The sequence below is a fragment of the Microtus oregoni genome, unplaced genomic scaffold (assembly GCF_018167655.1).
Source record: "Microtus oregoni isolate MIOR12 unplaced genomic scaffold, Mior012 000017F_ref0000208, whole genome shotgun sequence".
Classification (NCBI taxonomy): Eukaryota; Metazoa; Chordata; class Mammalia; order Rodentia; family Cricetidae; genus Microtus; species Microtus oregoni.
Genome location: NW_024543076.1, coordinates 13,343,704 through 13,360,973, shown reverse-complemented (window position 1 = coordinate 13,360,973; position 17,270 = coordinate 13,343,704). Strand labels below are relative to the sequence as shown.

Here is a 17,270-nt window from a genome sequence, read left to right as displayed (position 1 = left end):
TGCCTTAATGAGAATGCATATGAACACGAATAATTCTGAATATTATATTTGTAATTGGTGTAATCTTCTAAAGAGAAATTATATTACCCTAGTGGTTCATTGTCAGTAAAGGAAGATTTGTACTTAGGTACTGAGCCAAAATCTAGCAGTGTGTGAGGTAGTTGTCTCTTTCAGAAATAATCTGGTTTACTTTCATGTGTGAGAATTCTTTCTGTCATCTTTACCCTTTGTTCCTGACATGAGACAACTCATTATTCACTTACTTATTTTTGGTGCTATCTTAGCCCTGGTCATTTCCTCCAATAACTACCACATAATAGAAGAATGTATCATTTGAAATGATTAGGATATAGGCCAGAAATTGTACTTCAGCAATTTGTTTCAAAACCCAAGTGCTAATAATACATGTAGAGGAATCCCCGGATAGCAATGAGTAATTTTTTTTTTTTTTTTTTTTTGCTAACTCTCTAGATACAGTTGTTTTTCACATAAGCAGTACTATGTAGTAAATTCTATCCTCCAAAGCCTTTTTGTTTTTGGTCTTTTAAACCTATTAATATGCATGGGCACAGAGTATTTTATTTTATGTATATGATATTTTTATTTTTTTATCTTTTTGCTTATATCATGTGTGTGCACTATATTCCTGCAGTGTCTATGGAGATCAGAAGAATCATTGGGGATCCCTTGGAATTACAGTTCCAGATGGTTATGAGCCACCATGTGGGCATTGTATTTGAACCCTTGTTTTTTGGAAGAACAAGTCAGTGTTTTTAATCACTGAGCCATCTCTTAAGCCCCTGTAGTATTTTTTTAAATTGATGAGCTCATAAGATAGATACATAACTTTGTGTGTGTGTGTGTGTTTGTGTATTTGGAAGTTAATATATCACTACTCTAGAAATTAATGTTTATTTTATATTAATTCAGGTCTTAATTTCTGATTAGCAAGTAAAGAGAAATACAGTGTCTGTCTTATACTCAGAACAGGCAAACTATTTCTTTCTCAAATTTGAAAATGTATCAATGTAAGCCAGTTTGTTCTTGAAGTTTGAATTCATATTGGTGTCAGGTTTAGAAATCTGAGGCTCAATAAGACAGATACACTTATATGTTTTCTCATGATTTTAATTTCTTTTAAAAAGATTTTTGTTTTTAGATTTAAAATTTTTATTTTGTATGTATTATATGTTTGTTTTGCTTACGTTTATGTATAATATTACCTGGCATCTAGGGAGTTCAGAAGAGGGCATTGGGTTCCCTGGTATTGAATGTTGCAGATGGTAGTGAGCTATCATCTGGGTTTGAGAATCAAACCCCTGTTCTCTGCCAGAGCAACAAGTGCTCTAAACCTTTGCGCTATCTCTCTGCCTGTTTTATTTTTTGATACTGACTCTTAGGCTATATAACTGAAGCTTGCCTGGAACTTCAGAATCTTCTGCTCCTGCAATATCTCTGAGGGCTGGTACTACATATTACTACACCTTACCTATGATTTAAAATACCCTAATATGTATGCGTATCTTGACTTCTAAGAGTTTTCCTTACTTGTGTTTTCCATAAACACCTTTTATTAAATACTGGCTCAAGTCCTCAAAGACAATGGATTGTTTATCTTATATAACACTGTAGAAGTGTCATAATTGCTTTTTATTTGACATTATATGTTGATTTAAATTTCTTATGGAACATAGTCCAGAACATTTCTTATTTCTTGCAAGAAGCCTAGTATTTTCATATATATCTGGAAGCATATGCAAGAGTGCCTTGGGTTTTAAGTATTCCTGTTACTTTTGAGCCTGCTGGATTAGTATTTGGTCCATGAGTTTTCTTTCCAGACTAATTGATTTTTTTTCTTAGTGAAACTGAGTTTCTGCCCTTTTCGTCTATTAGGGCTGCCATTACTTCCAAATGAGACATGGGCCTGAACAGTCTGTCTTAGGGCCAGCTGGAATACTTACTTTAGGAGCAGCAAGGGATACCATGTTAGCCCTCAGATAGAAGCCCCTTGGATGTTCACTGCTGCTCTTTTCCCTATTGTTTGCGTCCTTTCACTTTAGTCTCTTTCTACATATGATAGACAAATTATTGTGTTAGCTGCTATCTGTTCATTTAATGTCTCTTCTGTCACCTGATTTTAGTCTGCTTGCCCTCCATCTTTTACTTGTTGCCGACACACTGTATCCTCTGGGGAGGTGGTTGTGTGGATCGTTGTTTTCTCCCACTTTAAGTGTCTATCTTGAATATTCTTCCACATCTGTGTCTCCTGGAAATCACTTTGCAACCAAAGTTGACCTTAAACGTCTGATCATCTTGCTTCCCTTCATCTTCCATGTGCTCAGATTACAAGACCCTGCCACCATTCAGGGTTTCTGTGCTAGGACTTTGGGTATTCCAAGCAAACATTCTACCAACTGAGCTGCACTCTCTAGTTCTACCCTTTCTGACATCATACACAAATAGCTTGACTGAACTTTGTTTTTGCCAGGATATTGGTATGTAACTTAGAGAAACCTTCAACTCTTGATCCTCCTACTTCCTCCTCCTGGACTATTTTTCTGTGATGTGAAATTTGAGCACTGTTCTTATTTGTATGTACAAGTGTTTATTTGTGATGTATGTGGAGGATTGTTTTTCTGTTTTTGTAGACAGGTTCTGTCACTGTGACGTAGCACTCACTGATAGAACTAGCTTGGCTGGATAGTTAGTCCCAGGGTTCCACCTATTTCTGCCTTCCTAGCATTGAGATTACCAGTGTGTGCCTTAACACCGGTTTTTGTTTTTTTTTTTTTATGTGGGTACTATATTAGTTACTTTTCTGTTGCTCTAATAAAGAGCAAAGCAACTTATGAACGAAGGAGTTAATTTCACAGAATTAGAGTTCATGATGCAAAACATGAAGTATGTGTTTAGAGCAGACCCTGAGAGCCTCAAGCAGGAGGCAGAGAGCCATGGACATGACACAGCATCCGAAACCTCAAAGTCTACCCTCCATTGACATACCTCCTCCAACAAGGCCACACCTTCACATCCTTTCTAAACAGTTCCATTAACTGGGGATCAAGTATTTAAACAAGAGCCCATGTGTGGCTGTTTTTATTTAGGTTACCATAGGTACTACAGAGCAAACTTAGTTATTCAGGCTTTCATAGTAAACTTTCCACTATTATTATTATTTTTTTTAAAAGAGAGACTGGTTTCACCTTTCCCCCCTTCAAGGCAGGGCCTTACTCTTTATGCTGGCTGTCCTGGAACTTGCTCTGTAAACCAGGCTGCCTCGAACTCAGAGATCTGCCTGTCTCTGCCTCCCGAGTGCTGGGATCACTATGCGTGGCTGAATCATGGGATTTTAAGTGTGAGCTCCATGCCTATGTTGGAGCTCCATGCTTGACATGCAGATACCATAGATTTAACCTGACTTATGAAGTATGACTGCTTTATTCAGTACATAAATTTCCCCATATATTGATTGGAGATAAAAGTCAATGAAAAGTTGTAGCTGAATATTTTAATTTTGTAGTTATAAATGAGAAGAATTCTAACATTCTAGTATTTTGCTTATCACAGTATTGATTCAAAGAGAAATACTTGTGCAGTTGGTATGGTAGAAAGAATATTAAATAATTTGAACTCAGTGTTTTATCACCTTTGATATGGAAAAGGTAGTATCTAATTTGTAAAATACAGTACATATGTTTGTGTATTTTTAAACTTTGAAATTTTTTGATATAATAATCTAATCAAAATTAGAGAAACATTTCTTCTTATACATCATATATGCATTATGATGGTATCAAGAATGCATATGCATATGATACCATATTGTCTTCATAAAAATCAGATTTCCTTGTTTTTATGTTTTCTATAGAAATTAAAACAAAAATAATGTGATTCTTTTAATTTTCATGATCAAGAGAGGGACTGTAGTAATCATTCTATGAAAATGTTGTCAGCCTAGGGAAAAAAAGTTCAACTGTTCTGATAACCTTGTTCTTGAAACCATATGTTAATACTTTTTAAAAAAATGTTTTATTATAGTTATATGATGTTGATCGATGGCACAAATGAAGTTTTCATGATTGACAGAGATAATTCAGTGTTTCATGTTTCAAATCTGGAATTTCCATTTCGTAAAGATCTTCGCATGCATTTATCAAATACACTTTTAGATGGGGTAAGTAATTTACTTTTGTGTATTTTTTAAAATTGACTAATGCAGTCATTATTAGTATGTTTGATTTAGAATCAAATGTAATTTTTATTTGAATGTTTCAATTTTATTTCTTACCTGTACGTAAAGTAAACGAATTCCTTAACAGATGGATCTAGAGCTGGGTGGTGGTGCATGACTTTAATCCCAGCATTTGGGAGGCAGAGACAGGAGGATCTCTCAGAGTTTGAGCTCATCCTGATCTACAGAGTGAGTTCCAGGACAGGCTCCAAAGCTACCGAGAACCCCTGTCTCGAAAAAATCAGGGGAGAAAAAAAAAAAAGATGTATTTACCTGAGAATGGTAGTGCACTTGTATGATCCCTGCACGTGGGTGGCAGAAGCAGAAGGATTGCAGCAGCAAATTCAAGGTTATCAGAGGCTAGCATAATGAGATCCTGGTCTCAAAAACAAAACAAACAGACCTCAAATATTCATCTTGGAGATTAAATACCGTTTTTCCAATATTTTTTTAGTAGAAAAAAATGTTCATGATATGGGAAATCAATTAATAAATCTGGCATTAATCTTAAAGGGACAAAATAAAATCTTTGTTTTATTATTAAAAAATGGTTGTTATTTATTTTTTGGTAATTATCAAGTGATTTTTCACTTTCTTCCTGCAAATAGCTTTCTCCAACTCAGTTCTTAGGAAAAGAAAACATACTTTAAATAAAAATAAAAATAATGCATAACACAACAAAAAACCTGGTAATAAAAGCTGAACATGGTGGCACATACTTTAATCTCAGCACTTGGAAAGCTGAGACAGGGCTGTATGAATGCAAGGTTAGCCTGGGTTTTATATTAAGTTCCAGGCCAGTCTGGTTTCATAGTAAGACTGTCTCTAAAAAATCAAAAGCAAATAAGCCAAACAAAGGAAAAGCAAATAAAAATAAAAGACCACTGAAGCTTCTAATGGTGGGATAATTTATGCTGCTATTTTGATGGCTTTAACTGTGTCCTTTGTTCAGTGTTGAAAAAATAGAGCACATTCATATGAGTAACATCAGCTTTGAGAACTGAACTTTCCTTCCTTCCTTCCTTCCTTCCTTCCTTTCTCTCTCTTCTTTTTTTTTTAAGATTGGCTGTTTTATAGATAGTTTTTAGTATTTAAGGTTTGTGAGTTCAAGAACCCCCTGTGCCTGCAAGTGGTGGGATTATGCATGTGTACCACCACAGCTGGTTTTTAGAGTATAGATTCTTTTTTTTTTCTTCCAAGACAGAGTTTCTCTGTGTAGCTCTGATTGTCCCAGAACTTATTCTGTCGACCAGGCTAGCCTCAAACTCAGAGATCTGCCTGCTTCTGCCTCTTGAGTGCTGTGATTAAAGGCTTGCATCATCACTGCCAGCTAGGGAATAGACTCTTAAACAGTTTGTTTGAAGCTTTAGGGAAGCTAGGGGCCTAATTAAGTCTCAGAGTTTGAATATTCAACAAAATCTTTACCTTGGCTGGAAAAAGGAGTGCTCTGATCAAGTATGTGCGCCTGTAGATCATTCTTTGATTGCTTCATCTTCACAAAGAACTAAATGCTGTACATGATTTTTAAAGTAATTTTTACTTGCAGTATGTTTTGGGCTTATTATTTTATATAAAGGTCTGAGTGGTGTACATATATATATATCATAAATTTGGATTTCCAAACTCTTTTTAGATTCTGTGGGACTGGAGTCCCAGATGATTGTGAGCTAACATATTGAATGCTGGAGGCCAATTTGGGATCTTCTGAAAGAACAATCTGTGCTCTTCAACGCTGAATCTGCTGTTCAGTTATTCCAAACTGTTTTAATGGCAGAAATCATAGGGTTAAAAATTACTTAGTAATTGGTGGGCAAGACTGCTTAGTGGGTGCTTTTTGTGTAGGTCTAGTGACCTGAGTTTAATCCCCAAACCTATGGAAGGTGGAAGGAGACAACTTCCTGTACAAAGCCGTCCTCGGATACTGTGGCCCATGAGCTCTCACATGCACATCATGCACATACACAATAATAACAGAAATAAAATAAGATGCAAAATGAAAAAGTTTTTGTTAAGAACTAATAATTTAGACAAATTCTAGGTTGAATTTTAAAAAATATTTTCCTATAAATTTATTTGATTATTTAGATCAATTGGTGTTTGTATTTCTTATTGACTACAGTAGGCTTTCTTGTGATAATATTTAAGTCTTGTACATATTTTAGTATGTTTATATATTATGTAAACAACAGTAGCAGCAGCAACAAGAAAGTATATGGTTCTTTCCAGCTAGGTATGGTGTGGATACCTTTAATCCCAAAACTCAACAAGCTTAGTCAAGAGATTGTTAACTTCAAGACCAGCCTGGGCTACGTAGTGAACCTGTCTGAAAAGTATCAAACCGAGGGTTGTTGTTGATTGCCAGTGAATAAAGACTCTTGCTGCAAGTTTGATGAGTTGTTTTCCTCCATTTGGTTGGAGGGAACTGACTCATGCAGTTTGTTCTGACCTCCACACATGTGGCATAGCATGCATGCAATCCTCCCCACATAAAAATGAATATAATTAAACACACACACACACACTTAAACAAACCTCTCTATTCTAACAGCTGGTTCTAGATGTCCTAAATTGCAGTCTCCAAAGTGAAAGGATCTATATAAGTGACCAAGAGATTTTGGTGGACATTACAGTTTTTGTTTTAGATTTTTTTCTAATCATAAATGTATATCTTGTATGTTCAAAATTGTATGGTTTTATGATAGAGTCCTTTTTCTAATAGTACATTTTAATTGCTTTTTTTAAACACAGAGTTTTTTCTAAATATTTATTTATTTATTTATTATGTATACAATATTCTGTCTGTGTATGCCTGCAGGCCAGAAGAGGGCGCCAGACCCCATTACAGATGGTTGTGAGCCACCATGTGGTTGCTGGGAATTGAACTCAGGACCTTTGGAAGAGCAGACAATGCTCTTAACCTCTGAGCCATCTCTCCAGCCCCCTTTAATTGCTTTTTATCTATTTGTGTGTGTGTGTGTGTGTGTGTGTAGGTATGTGCATTTCATGGCTTGTGAATGGAAGTCGAAGACAAATAGGAGTTGGTTACCCTTTCATTTGGGTCACAGAAATTGAATTCAGGTTGTCTAGATTAGCTCTAGGCATTGTCACACTGTGTTAACACTGAAGTTTGATTTGAGATTTTCTCACTTAAGAGGGTCAGAGTGATTTCTGTATTTAAAAATAGTGTGAATAGCAATGAAACCTTCACTGCAGCTGCCTCCCTGGCTTCATCAGTTATTCTGAGTGACCTGCACTGTTCACTAGGTTCTCTTCTCTGTGGTGACCTGGAGAAGATTGGGAAAGTTTGTAAGGTGATTTGGTAGTGTGTGATACTTACTCCTCCTTTATGTGAGTCATTATGAGGCTTAACGTCTCACTTCTTCATGAGTTAGGATTTTGATTCTGAGAGCCCCTGTTCAGAACCTCTCTACTGTTTCCTTTTGGGTATTCATTTCTCTCCTATCAGCTTATGAGGTCTTTTGTCTTACTGGGGCATATTTTGTTACATAGTTGAAGGTTATGTTTCTTTTTTTTTTTTGTCATTTCAGGTACTATACAAAAGTTTAAATATATGTAGATTAAATATAAAGATCTTGGTGCTTACTCTCAGCCTTTTCACATTTCAAGACACCGTTCATCTCAGGATGATCACAATACCTGTATTTCTTTTAGTGTTTTCTTTACATATTTGGATATTTTATCCAGCCCAAATATCTCTTGATAGTAAGGTGCAGGTGCCATTTTCTTACTTTTAAATGTCTAGACTGTCAAAACCACTTAACTGCTCTGTTTCCCCCTTTTGGTTGGAAGTATAAGTTTTTATATGCTAGATCCCACTGTTACCCGAACATCTCCCCCCTTTCTCCCTTCTATTTTTTCCTTCCTTCCTTTCACAGGGTCTTGCTCTGTAGCCCAGGCTGCCTTCAAATCTGAGATCCTGCCTCTGTCTTCAATACCTGGCTATCGTTGTAGCATTCTTGATTCATTTCCTTATTCTATTAATTTTTGATTCATCTAGTGATAGTTGTAGATTCTTTTAATCCTGAGAGTTTATCTCAGGACTGGAGAAGCCTAACGTACTTCTGGATGTACTCCTGTTGGCTACTGAGATTTTACTCCTTTCTTTGTTTTTTGAGTGAACCAACTATGCATAACAAAGAGACTAGACTGCTTTGTTAAACACTGTGTGCTGGTCTAGGTGGCAGTAAGCCTAAGCTTTTTTTGTTCAGAAAAATTCTGTGAGGGTTATATTCAGACCTTTTACTTTCTTGGGTGCTACTGTTCCTAATGTTGATCTCCTGCACAGGGCAGTGCAGGATAAAGAGGATGAAATATTTTTAAATTAAAAGAGTATTTCTTATAGGTTGGGGTAGTTTATATTTAGTATTTGTTGAGTATCTCTTATGAGTGCAGGCATTGCTTAGAGTGTGGAAGCCTCCTCTTTCTGGAAACTATTGGGAAGGATAGACAAAGATTGGTAATAGTCGGGGGTACCTTTAATTAAAACTGTAGCCCTAAGATATACTTAAAACAAGTCCTGTGGTCATTTGGAGGAGAAATGATTCTCATTTAATGATGTGGAGTGGATATTCTTTATATAGGAGTTTGGATTAAAGATGGACGATGTGGGGCCTAGAGAGATGCTTGCTGTGCAGGATTAAAGACCTGAGTCTGTATCTCAAATACCCATGTGAAGCTAGCTGTGACTGAGTGCTTATAAACTATAGGGCTGTGGAGAGCAGGGACAGAAAGATTACTAGGGCTTGCTTGCTGGCAGCTGACCTAGCTACAGTTCAGTGAGAGATCATATTTTATATGAGTCTTACTTAGAGTCTTACTTAGATTCAGAGCCCCATGTTCTCCTGGCATTCCCTATTCCCTCTGACTCCTTCAGTCTTTTCTCCTGTTCTTCCCCAGAAAGAGACTCCTTAGAGATCTCCAGTTTATACTCTTTCCACATGTCTGACTGTGGGTTTCTGCACGCACACCCCTCTGCTGCTGGAGGAAGCCTCTCTGATGACTAGAAAAGGCATTGATTTATGTGTATAGTCGAATATCATTAGGAATTGTTTCATTGTCCCCTCCCCACCCCCAGGTCTCTGGTCTGTATAGTCTCTTTCTATATTTTCAAGTTTAGTGAGTTTTCTTCGCCAAGTTGCTATTAATCCTAACCATATATTTGTACTGTTTTCCTGTTGAATTTCTTTAATTATTTGTGTTATACCTTTCTAATCATCTCTCTAATCCTAAATGGCAGAACAGCTATATATGAATGAAGTTGACTTAGTGTTTTGATCTACTAACTTTTATTACCTCTGCCAGCTTTGAGTCTGTTTTGTTTGGCTTATATTGCATGCCTGGTAATGTGTTTGAATGTCAGTTATCTTAAGTTTTCCCTGTGCTATTACCAGAATGTATTATGTATTTTGAACTGTCATTAAAGAAATAGACAAAAAACACTTGCTCATTTGTTTATTACATTTTGTTTGTTGATAATATACTTTCATTTTGGCTTTTTAAACCAATGTTTAAAGGAAAGCATTTATTTTTTTTCCTCATTTTATCAGATAATTTGGAAGGGGGAATTCCTTGCTATCCAACTTAAAAATTCACTTTTTCTAGTCCTAGTTTTTGAAAAGAATCTTTAACTGAAATCTTGGTGCCACCTTGTTATTGCACCAGGCATTCAAATGCAACTGGTTAAATAAACTCAGTTCAGTTAAAACAACAAATTTGAGACTGGGGCTGTAGAATACTTGTTTATCATGAGCACGACCCTGCCTGATTTTATCCAAAGCACTACAAAATGATGCTGAATTTCAAACTTTGTTATTTACTCTTAAATATTGTTGGTAATTCAAACATAAAACAGAGTGTGTTGTAGCCATTCAAGTGTAGAAAGACATATAACTGGTTGTGATGGTGCAAGTGTATAATTTAGTGCTTTGAAGGCTGGGGCAGAGGCTTTCTGAGAGTTCTAGACTAGCCCTGACTACTTATGAGCTGTAGCCTAGCCAGGGGCTACATAGAAGGAACCTGTCTGCAAACAGATCTACACACCCCAACCCAAAACACGAGATAATTTCAACATATATTATAATACATAGTTAAGATTTTTGACATGATGAAAACTGGGATGATTTGATGTGAGTACAAGGGTACCTTTGAAATCTCAGTAAGACATGTATTGAAGAGTTAGATTCTTTTTGTATTATATTCTCAAAATTAAAGAATTTGCTATTAAAGTAAAGATTAATCTTTGTTTCTTTCAAGGAAATGATCATTGACAAAGTAAATGGACAGGCTGTTCCAAGATATCTGATATATGACATAATTAAATTCAATGTAAGTATTTTTTCTAATTTATGAAATTATTAGAAATGTCACTGAGATATGTGTATGTTTATATATATTAATAGCTTTTGTAGTTCTAGGGATTGAATTCATAGATTCACATGTGCTAGGCAAGTACTCTACCATTGAGCTACACTTGCACTAATAAAATTACAAATGTTTTTAATAAACAAAAAATTATTTAAGTCAGATATGGTGACACAGAGCCTAGAGGAGGGAGCAAGGAGGAACAGGAGTTTGGTGCCTCGCTCATGATGCCACCTGTCTTGAAGAAACAAAAATCATATAGTCATTACTTAAACCATACTGAGAGTATTTTTTGATTTTGGAATTGTATGCCTATTACTGTACCTCATGATTTAAAGTCTCATATTTTTCACATACTTACTACATGTTCTACTATTTAATCACTATAGAACTTTCCCTGCTTTATTAGTCTTCATTTATATTGCTAGCCTCCAAATACCTGAGGCTGGATGATTTGTAATGTCAGTAAGTTTGGCTCCGGTTATGATGGTTAGAAAGCCGGAGTCTTAATTAAAATCATTTTGGTTTTTTTGTTTATTATTTTCTTCAGAAAGAATTTAACTGATCATTTTATTTATGCTAGATTCTGTAGTTACTGAATATAAAGAAACTGATTTCTGATTTCTTACCTTTATATCAGTTCATAACAGTTCATTGAATTTGAGAACAACAGAGGAAAATTATTATTATTATTTTGATTTTTTGAGACGGGGTTTCTCTGTGTAACAGTTCTAGCCGTCCTGGAACTAGCTCTGTAGACCAGGCTGGCCTCAAACTCACAGAGATCCACCTGCCTCTGCCTCCGAGTGCTGGGATGGTGTGCACCACCACCGTCTAGCTGAGGAAAATTATTCTTAATGCATTTATTCTGTTTAGTTTGCCTTATACAGTTGTACCTGCATATAAGTTGATAGTAGTAATGGCATACATTGTTTACATGTTGGAATATGTGTTTAGATTGGATTTAATATTGAAATCAACTTGCAGACTGCTTATCTGTAGAGGTGAATAGAAAAGTAAAGAAATCTGCCTGGGCATGGTGGCTTATAGTTTTAAACCTCACACTTGAAAGACAGAGCCAGTCTGGTCTTTATAGCAGGTTCCTGGCCAGCCAGAGCTATACAGTGAGACCCTGTTTGTTTATTTATTTATTTTTGTTTTTTGTTTTTAAAGTAAAGAAACAGAAATAGCATGGTAGTGCTCAAAGTAGCACAAGAAGGTTTGTCAGAGGTAGAATGGAGCTGGTGGGATGGGCACACTTCATCCTCCCTGGCTGTTATTGAGTCCTTGAAGGATGAGTCAGGAACATTAGACGGTTGTCTTCATGCTTGATGTGTGCTGAGGAGTGGATCACATAGTAGGTTGGGGAAGGTGGCAGGTTACTTAAATAAGGTATTTGAACTTAGATTTTAATGTAACAGGCTGTTATCACTTGAGGGTTTCAGGTATGGTGATGGTGGGGTAGCATTTTTACTCCTTTGAAAGGACTTCATTGCCAGTGTGGGCAGTATTTGGAAATGAGGAGAGACTGCTGAAAAGGAGCCCAACACAGTGCTTTGAATGAGTCTTGCTATTCTCAGTGCTTCTACTGCTTTGAAATCTGAGCCAGCTTATAATAGGTATATGCCATTTTATTCTGCTGCTGTAATTACAATTTAAAAATAGCAATTGTTATCCTAATTATTGGAATGAACATGTATTGTGTGTAAGTTGTTCACTAGACATCTCCAAAGATTCCTATTTGTACAGTGCATAGTTTGTGTATAGTATTGCAGCCTTGGCAATAATGCTGATAATGTAGCTATAAGTGTTCAGATAAAAAATGTTCTCTCATTCAGGCACAACCAGTTGGAGATTGTGATTTTAATATTCGACTGCAGTGTATTGAGCGTGAAATCATAAGTCCACGACATGAAAAAATGAAGACTGGGCTCATTGACAAAACACAAGAACCATTTAGTGTCAGACCTAAACCATTTTTTGACATCAACATTTCAAGAAAGGTAAAGTTTTTTTTTTTTGTTTGTTTGTTTTAGTTGTTAATTCAAGTTCCATTGCTCAGCTTGTGAGAGGAACAGGGATGATATCTTTCCCAGGGTGATGCTCAGGGTTTCTTCTTCAGCGGTGTTCTCAGTGTGGATACAACACTGTAAACCGCTTTGGGTGGGCTACTCAGTCTAGGGGTTGTAACCCACCCTGCAGTCAGTTATTCCATGGTCCCAGAGAGACGCTATCTGGAAGATATGAGCTGAGAGAGAGGAAGGAGGCCATGCTAGGTTTGTCAGAGCCTCCGTTTATTATAGATGGGGTACAGCTTATATAGGGTAAGGAGTTGGGGGTTGGGCACAGGGGCCTGGGCTCTAGCCGCATGGTTCACGTTGGTCACGTGATTCACGTTCAGTCAGGTCACGTAGGCCAGGAGTTCACAAGTTGACACACCTAGTTCTCTAGATAGTTTGGAATGTGGGGTGGGTTCCGCTAACAGATAGCTTTCCATTAACAGCCAATTTGGGTATGGGGTAGGCTCTGTCAATAGAACGATTCCTAACACAATTAGGGGTGTGGGGTTCTCTGCAGACTCCCCAGGGTAATGGTTCCTGCAATGATTTTAGGAGGAAATTGGCTCCTGACAGATCTGTAGATTCCCCAGGGTGATGGTTCCTGTAATGATTTTAGGAGAAAATTGGCTCCTGACAGATCCCCCTTTCTTTTATAAAGACAGGCAGCTATTAAGTGGAGGGCACCAGGTCAGAGTCCAACCATGGTGTCAGATCTAAAGGAGAAGGGACTGGGACAAGGAGAGACCCTCCTCTCGAATGGTGAAGCAATTTACCTCTCTTGGGAACAGAGGGGTGCCTTATGATTCTTAGGTCGAGTGAGGACCAGGTCTTTTTTCCCCTTTACTCATCCTAGGGTTCCCAGGACCCTGTCTTAGGTTGGGGGATGTCCTGCCACAAGTCACCCGTCCTTGGAGCTCCTCAAATAAAAGGTATCTAGCAAGATTTAAAGTAAGCAGATCACAGGGCACCCTGTCTTAGGCCATGTGGGGGGCACTCCTCGTGCCTGGCACCATGCCATGTTGAGCTGGTTTCTACAAACTCTGTATGGTGTGCTGTTCAGGCGAGGATCCACACTAACTCCCATCATTGGGCCCCTGCGTCTATCATTAATGAAAAGACTGTGAGGAGCTCCTCAAACAAAAGATATTACGTATAGGTTGAGTAAAGATGTGATTAGTGATCATTCGTTTGTATTCTCATCAGCTCACACGAAGTCACTTAGAATGAACCCAGGAAGAAGAGAGGAGAAAAAAAAAGACAAGGAAAAAGAAAGGAGAGGAAGAGGAAGAAGAAAAAAGGAAGGGAGAATTTAACCTTGTTATTTTAACAGTCTCTTCATGCTGTTTAATCTAATACAGCCAAGACAGTTAAGGAATGATGAGCTGTTCAGGATTTAGATTCATATACGTAGTTAGAAATAACTTTCATGACAGTAATAACAAGTAGAGAGTTCTGTAATTCTAGTTACATTTCAGTTTGAAGGCTAATTTAAATGGAATTATTTGGATTGATTAAATATAGTTGACAAAATTTTAAAAGCATACAGCAAAAAGTTTAGTTGAAATATCTCTACTCATTTTTGCATTGAGTCAGAAAAGTAACAGCTCCTTTTAGTTTTTAGTGTATTTAGAATTCTGGAAACCATGTGGAAGTCCATGATCTATCTGTGCTGTTGCCAGCTGCTATGGGCAAGGCAGCTTTTGCAGTGCTATCAATGACTGCAGACTTATAACTGAGAATGAGAGATATTGAAGGCTTCTCCTTCCACCTATGTTTTAACCTATGAGGGCCAAGCAGTTTCTTTATTATAATTAACCAATGACCTTCCTCCATCATTTCCCCTTTTTCTGTTTAAACAAAAAAAAAAAAGGAAGGCTTTAACTTAACATAGCAAAATTACATATAACAAAACAGTTATCAAGTAAAAATTACAATAATCTCCACGTTGGGCGTCCGATGAAGGTGTAAGTCATAAACAATCCCACACCAGTTTGGAATTATGATTAATAGGGTGGTGTTTATTTAAAGGGAAAAAACTTACAGATCACCGTCCCAGACAACAGCCCTCTGTGCAATCAGGAAGGAGTCTAGTCGCAGGAAACGGAGCAGGAAGCAAAGAGAGCATGAGGAGGGAAGTGGCCCCTTTTTTAAAAGAGAGAGACCATGCCCCAATGGGCTGGTATCTCAGCGGCTATTGGCTGGAGGAGCGGAAGGACTTCCTGCAACATATGGTCAACATAATTTTTTTGTTTTTGGTGGGAGTGGGGAATGGAGGGTGGCATAAGGGTGGAAGGGTGGTCCTGGGAGGAATGGGAAGTGAATGTGATGGGGGTGCATTGTATGAAATTTCTAAACAAATAATAAAAATACTAGGTTGGGGGAAAAGAATTCTGTTATACTGTATAAATATAAACACATGTACTATTCATAGTCGTGCCATGCCTAATCAAGAGGTGATTCTTTATACACTATTAGGTACTTCTTATTTTTATTATTTAATTTTCAGTCTCACTGTCTATCTTGATTCCTCTCACTCTAGGTGAGAGATGTTATACTTTGGCTATTATTCTTTATTAAAGTTTTATTTTATTTTTGGGATTGTATTTTAATTGCAAAATCTTTCCTCCCCTTTTCTCCCTCTGAACCATTCCGTATATCCTTTCCCCCTTCTTCAAACTCATAACTCTTTTCATCAGTTGTTATTGAATGCATATATGTATTTGTGTGTGTGTATACACCCACATAAGCTCTTAAAAATAACTTGATGAGTCCATGTAATGTAACTTATATGTATGTTTTTGGGGCTGACCATTTGGTACTGGACAGCCAATGGGTGTGCTCCTCCCTGGGGAGCACCACCTCTCCCACTGGCAGGTTTACTCAGTTGCCTATAGTTTTTTTTGTGTAGGGCTGAGGCCTTGTGCTCTCTCCCTCCCCCATGCAGTCTGGCGTATTTGTTGGTATTTTTCTTGTTCAATTCATGATTAGGCAGTCATGTTGGTGAAACTTTTTGATGTAGCTTCTGATGTTACTAGGAGACTAGGATACTCTGTCTCCTAGTCTGATCAATAGCTAAACAAGGATTGATTTGACTCAGACAGTAAAGTACTTGCTGACAACCTGACATGGATCCCAGAACTCTTATGAAGATGGAAAAGGAGAACATACCTCATAAAGTTGATCTTTGACCTCCATAGGCACATCAAATCAAGTACGTGCATGCACATGCATGCACACAAAAACTTAGTATGCTTTATGTTTGGATACCATCATATGTAGAAGGAGCTGTGGTCTGCTTCCTGCCTCCCAGCTCCTGGCCACCGGCTAGCTTTATACCCGAAATAACAACTCACAAATTGTATTCATTTAAACACTGCTTGGCCCATTAGCTCTAGCCTCTTACTGGCTAACTCTCATATCTTGACTAACCCATCTTACCAGGAAGATTCTAGCGTATGTTCATCTTGGGCTGGAGCTTCATCGCGTCTGCTCTGGAGAGGGGAGGCATGGCGTCTGCCCCACTTCCTCCCAGCATTCTGTTCTGTTTACTACACCCACCTATGTTCTAACCTATCAGGCCAAGCAGTTTCTTTATTAATTAACCAAAGAAAGCAACAGATTGATATATGACACTCCCACATCAATTATAACTCATGAATAGGTTTGACTTAAAATGTAGATAAGGAGAGAGGATGTGTAGCTTAAAACCTTAAAGACATTTAGGAATGTAATGTCAGAAAAAAATTACAAAGGTAGCTTTAAATCATGTCGGTCATTTAAATTATTAGCCAGGCGGTCGTGGTGCACGCCTTTAATCCCAAGCACTCGGGAGGCAGAGGCAGGTGGATCTCTGTGAGTTCGAGGTCAGCCTGGTCTACAAGAGCTAGTTCCAGGACAGGCTCCAAAGCCACAGAGAAACCCTGTCTCGAACCCCCCCTCCAAAAAAACCCCCACAGTTATTAGCAGAACAAGAATTGTTTGGCTTTTCATTATTAATTTTGGCACTTTTTGTGGAGATTGCCTGACTCTGAAAGACCACCCATCATCCTTAGTGAACGTATCTTCATCCTGTTTGGTCTGACCTATCTTCTCCAGTTTGAAGCTTTTGTTACAGTGACTGCCTGCATGTGTGCATGTGTGAGTCTTTTGAGGAGAAATGACTCAAAAGACAACTGTCTCACTGAAGCCATCTCTAGCATGGATGCGGCTCATGAAGCCTGGTAAACCTGTAGTGCACTGCACAGCCTGCAGGGTGGGGAGTGTCCTTTCCAGGTGGCTGGCTCAGTTTAAACCTAGGCAGCCTGGCTGCTTTCTGCTTCTTCCAGGCTGCTGATCTGGTCTGAGGAGTCTTCTTTGCAGCTCAGCTTCCGTTTCTGTCCTGGCTGGGGGTTGGTAGGGTGGGTGTGGGGGCCAGGACATTACTTTGATTCTTATTGTGTACTGTGACAGGACGGGGCCTAATGAATCTGGTTAGTTTCAGAGACTTCCTGAAGCTATTTTGAGTTACTTAGCATCCTGCTTAAGGAACTTCTGCAGAATGGATGTTTTAATCTCAAGGAAACTGTTACATGACACTTCCTCTCCCTCTTTCTTTCTAA

The 17,270-nt window shown here is 37.9% G+C and overlaps 1 protein-coding gene across 3 annotated transcripts in view; it reads left to right on the top strand.

Annotated features, from left to right (window-relative positions):
• Rngtt (RNA guanylyltransferase and 5'-phosphatase) overlaps positions 1-17,270 on the top strand; it is a 188,522-nt gene that overhangs the window by 51,640 nt on the left and 119,612 nt on the right. For all 3 annotated transcript variants that reach the window (XM_041667676.1, XM_041667677.1, XM_041667678.1), the window contains exons 9-11: positions 4,039-4,174; positions 10,505-10,576; positions 12,451-12,615. In XM_041667676.1, coding sequence (XP_041523610.1) covers positions 4,039-4,174; positions 10,505-10,576; positions 12,451-12,615 — 373 coding nt within the window. The remainder of the gene's footprint in view (positions 1-4,038; positions 4,175-10,504; positions 10,577-12,450; positions 12,616-17,270) is intronic.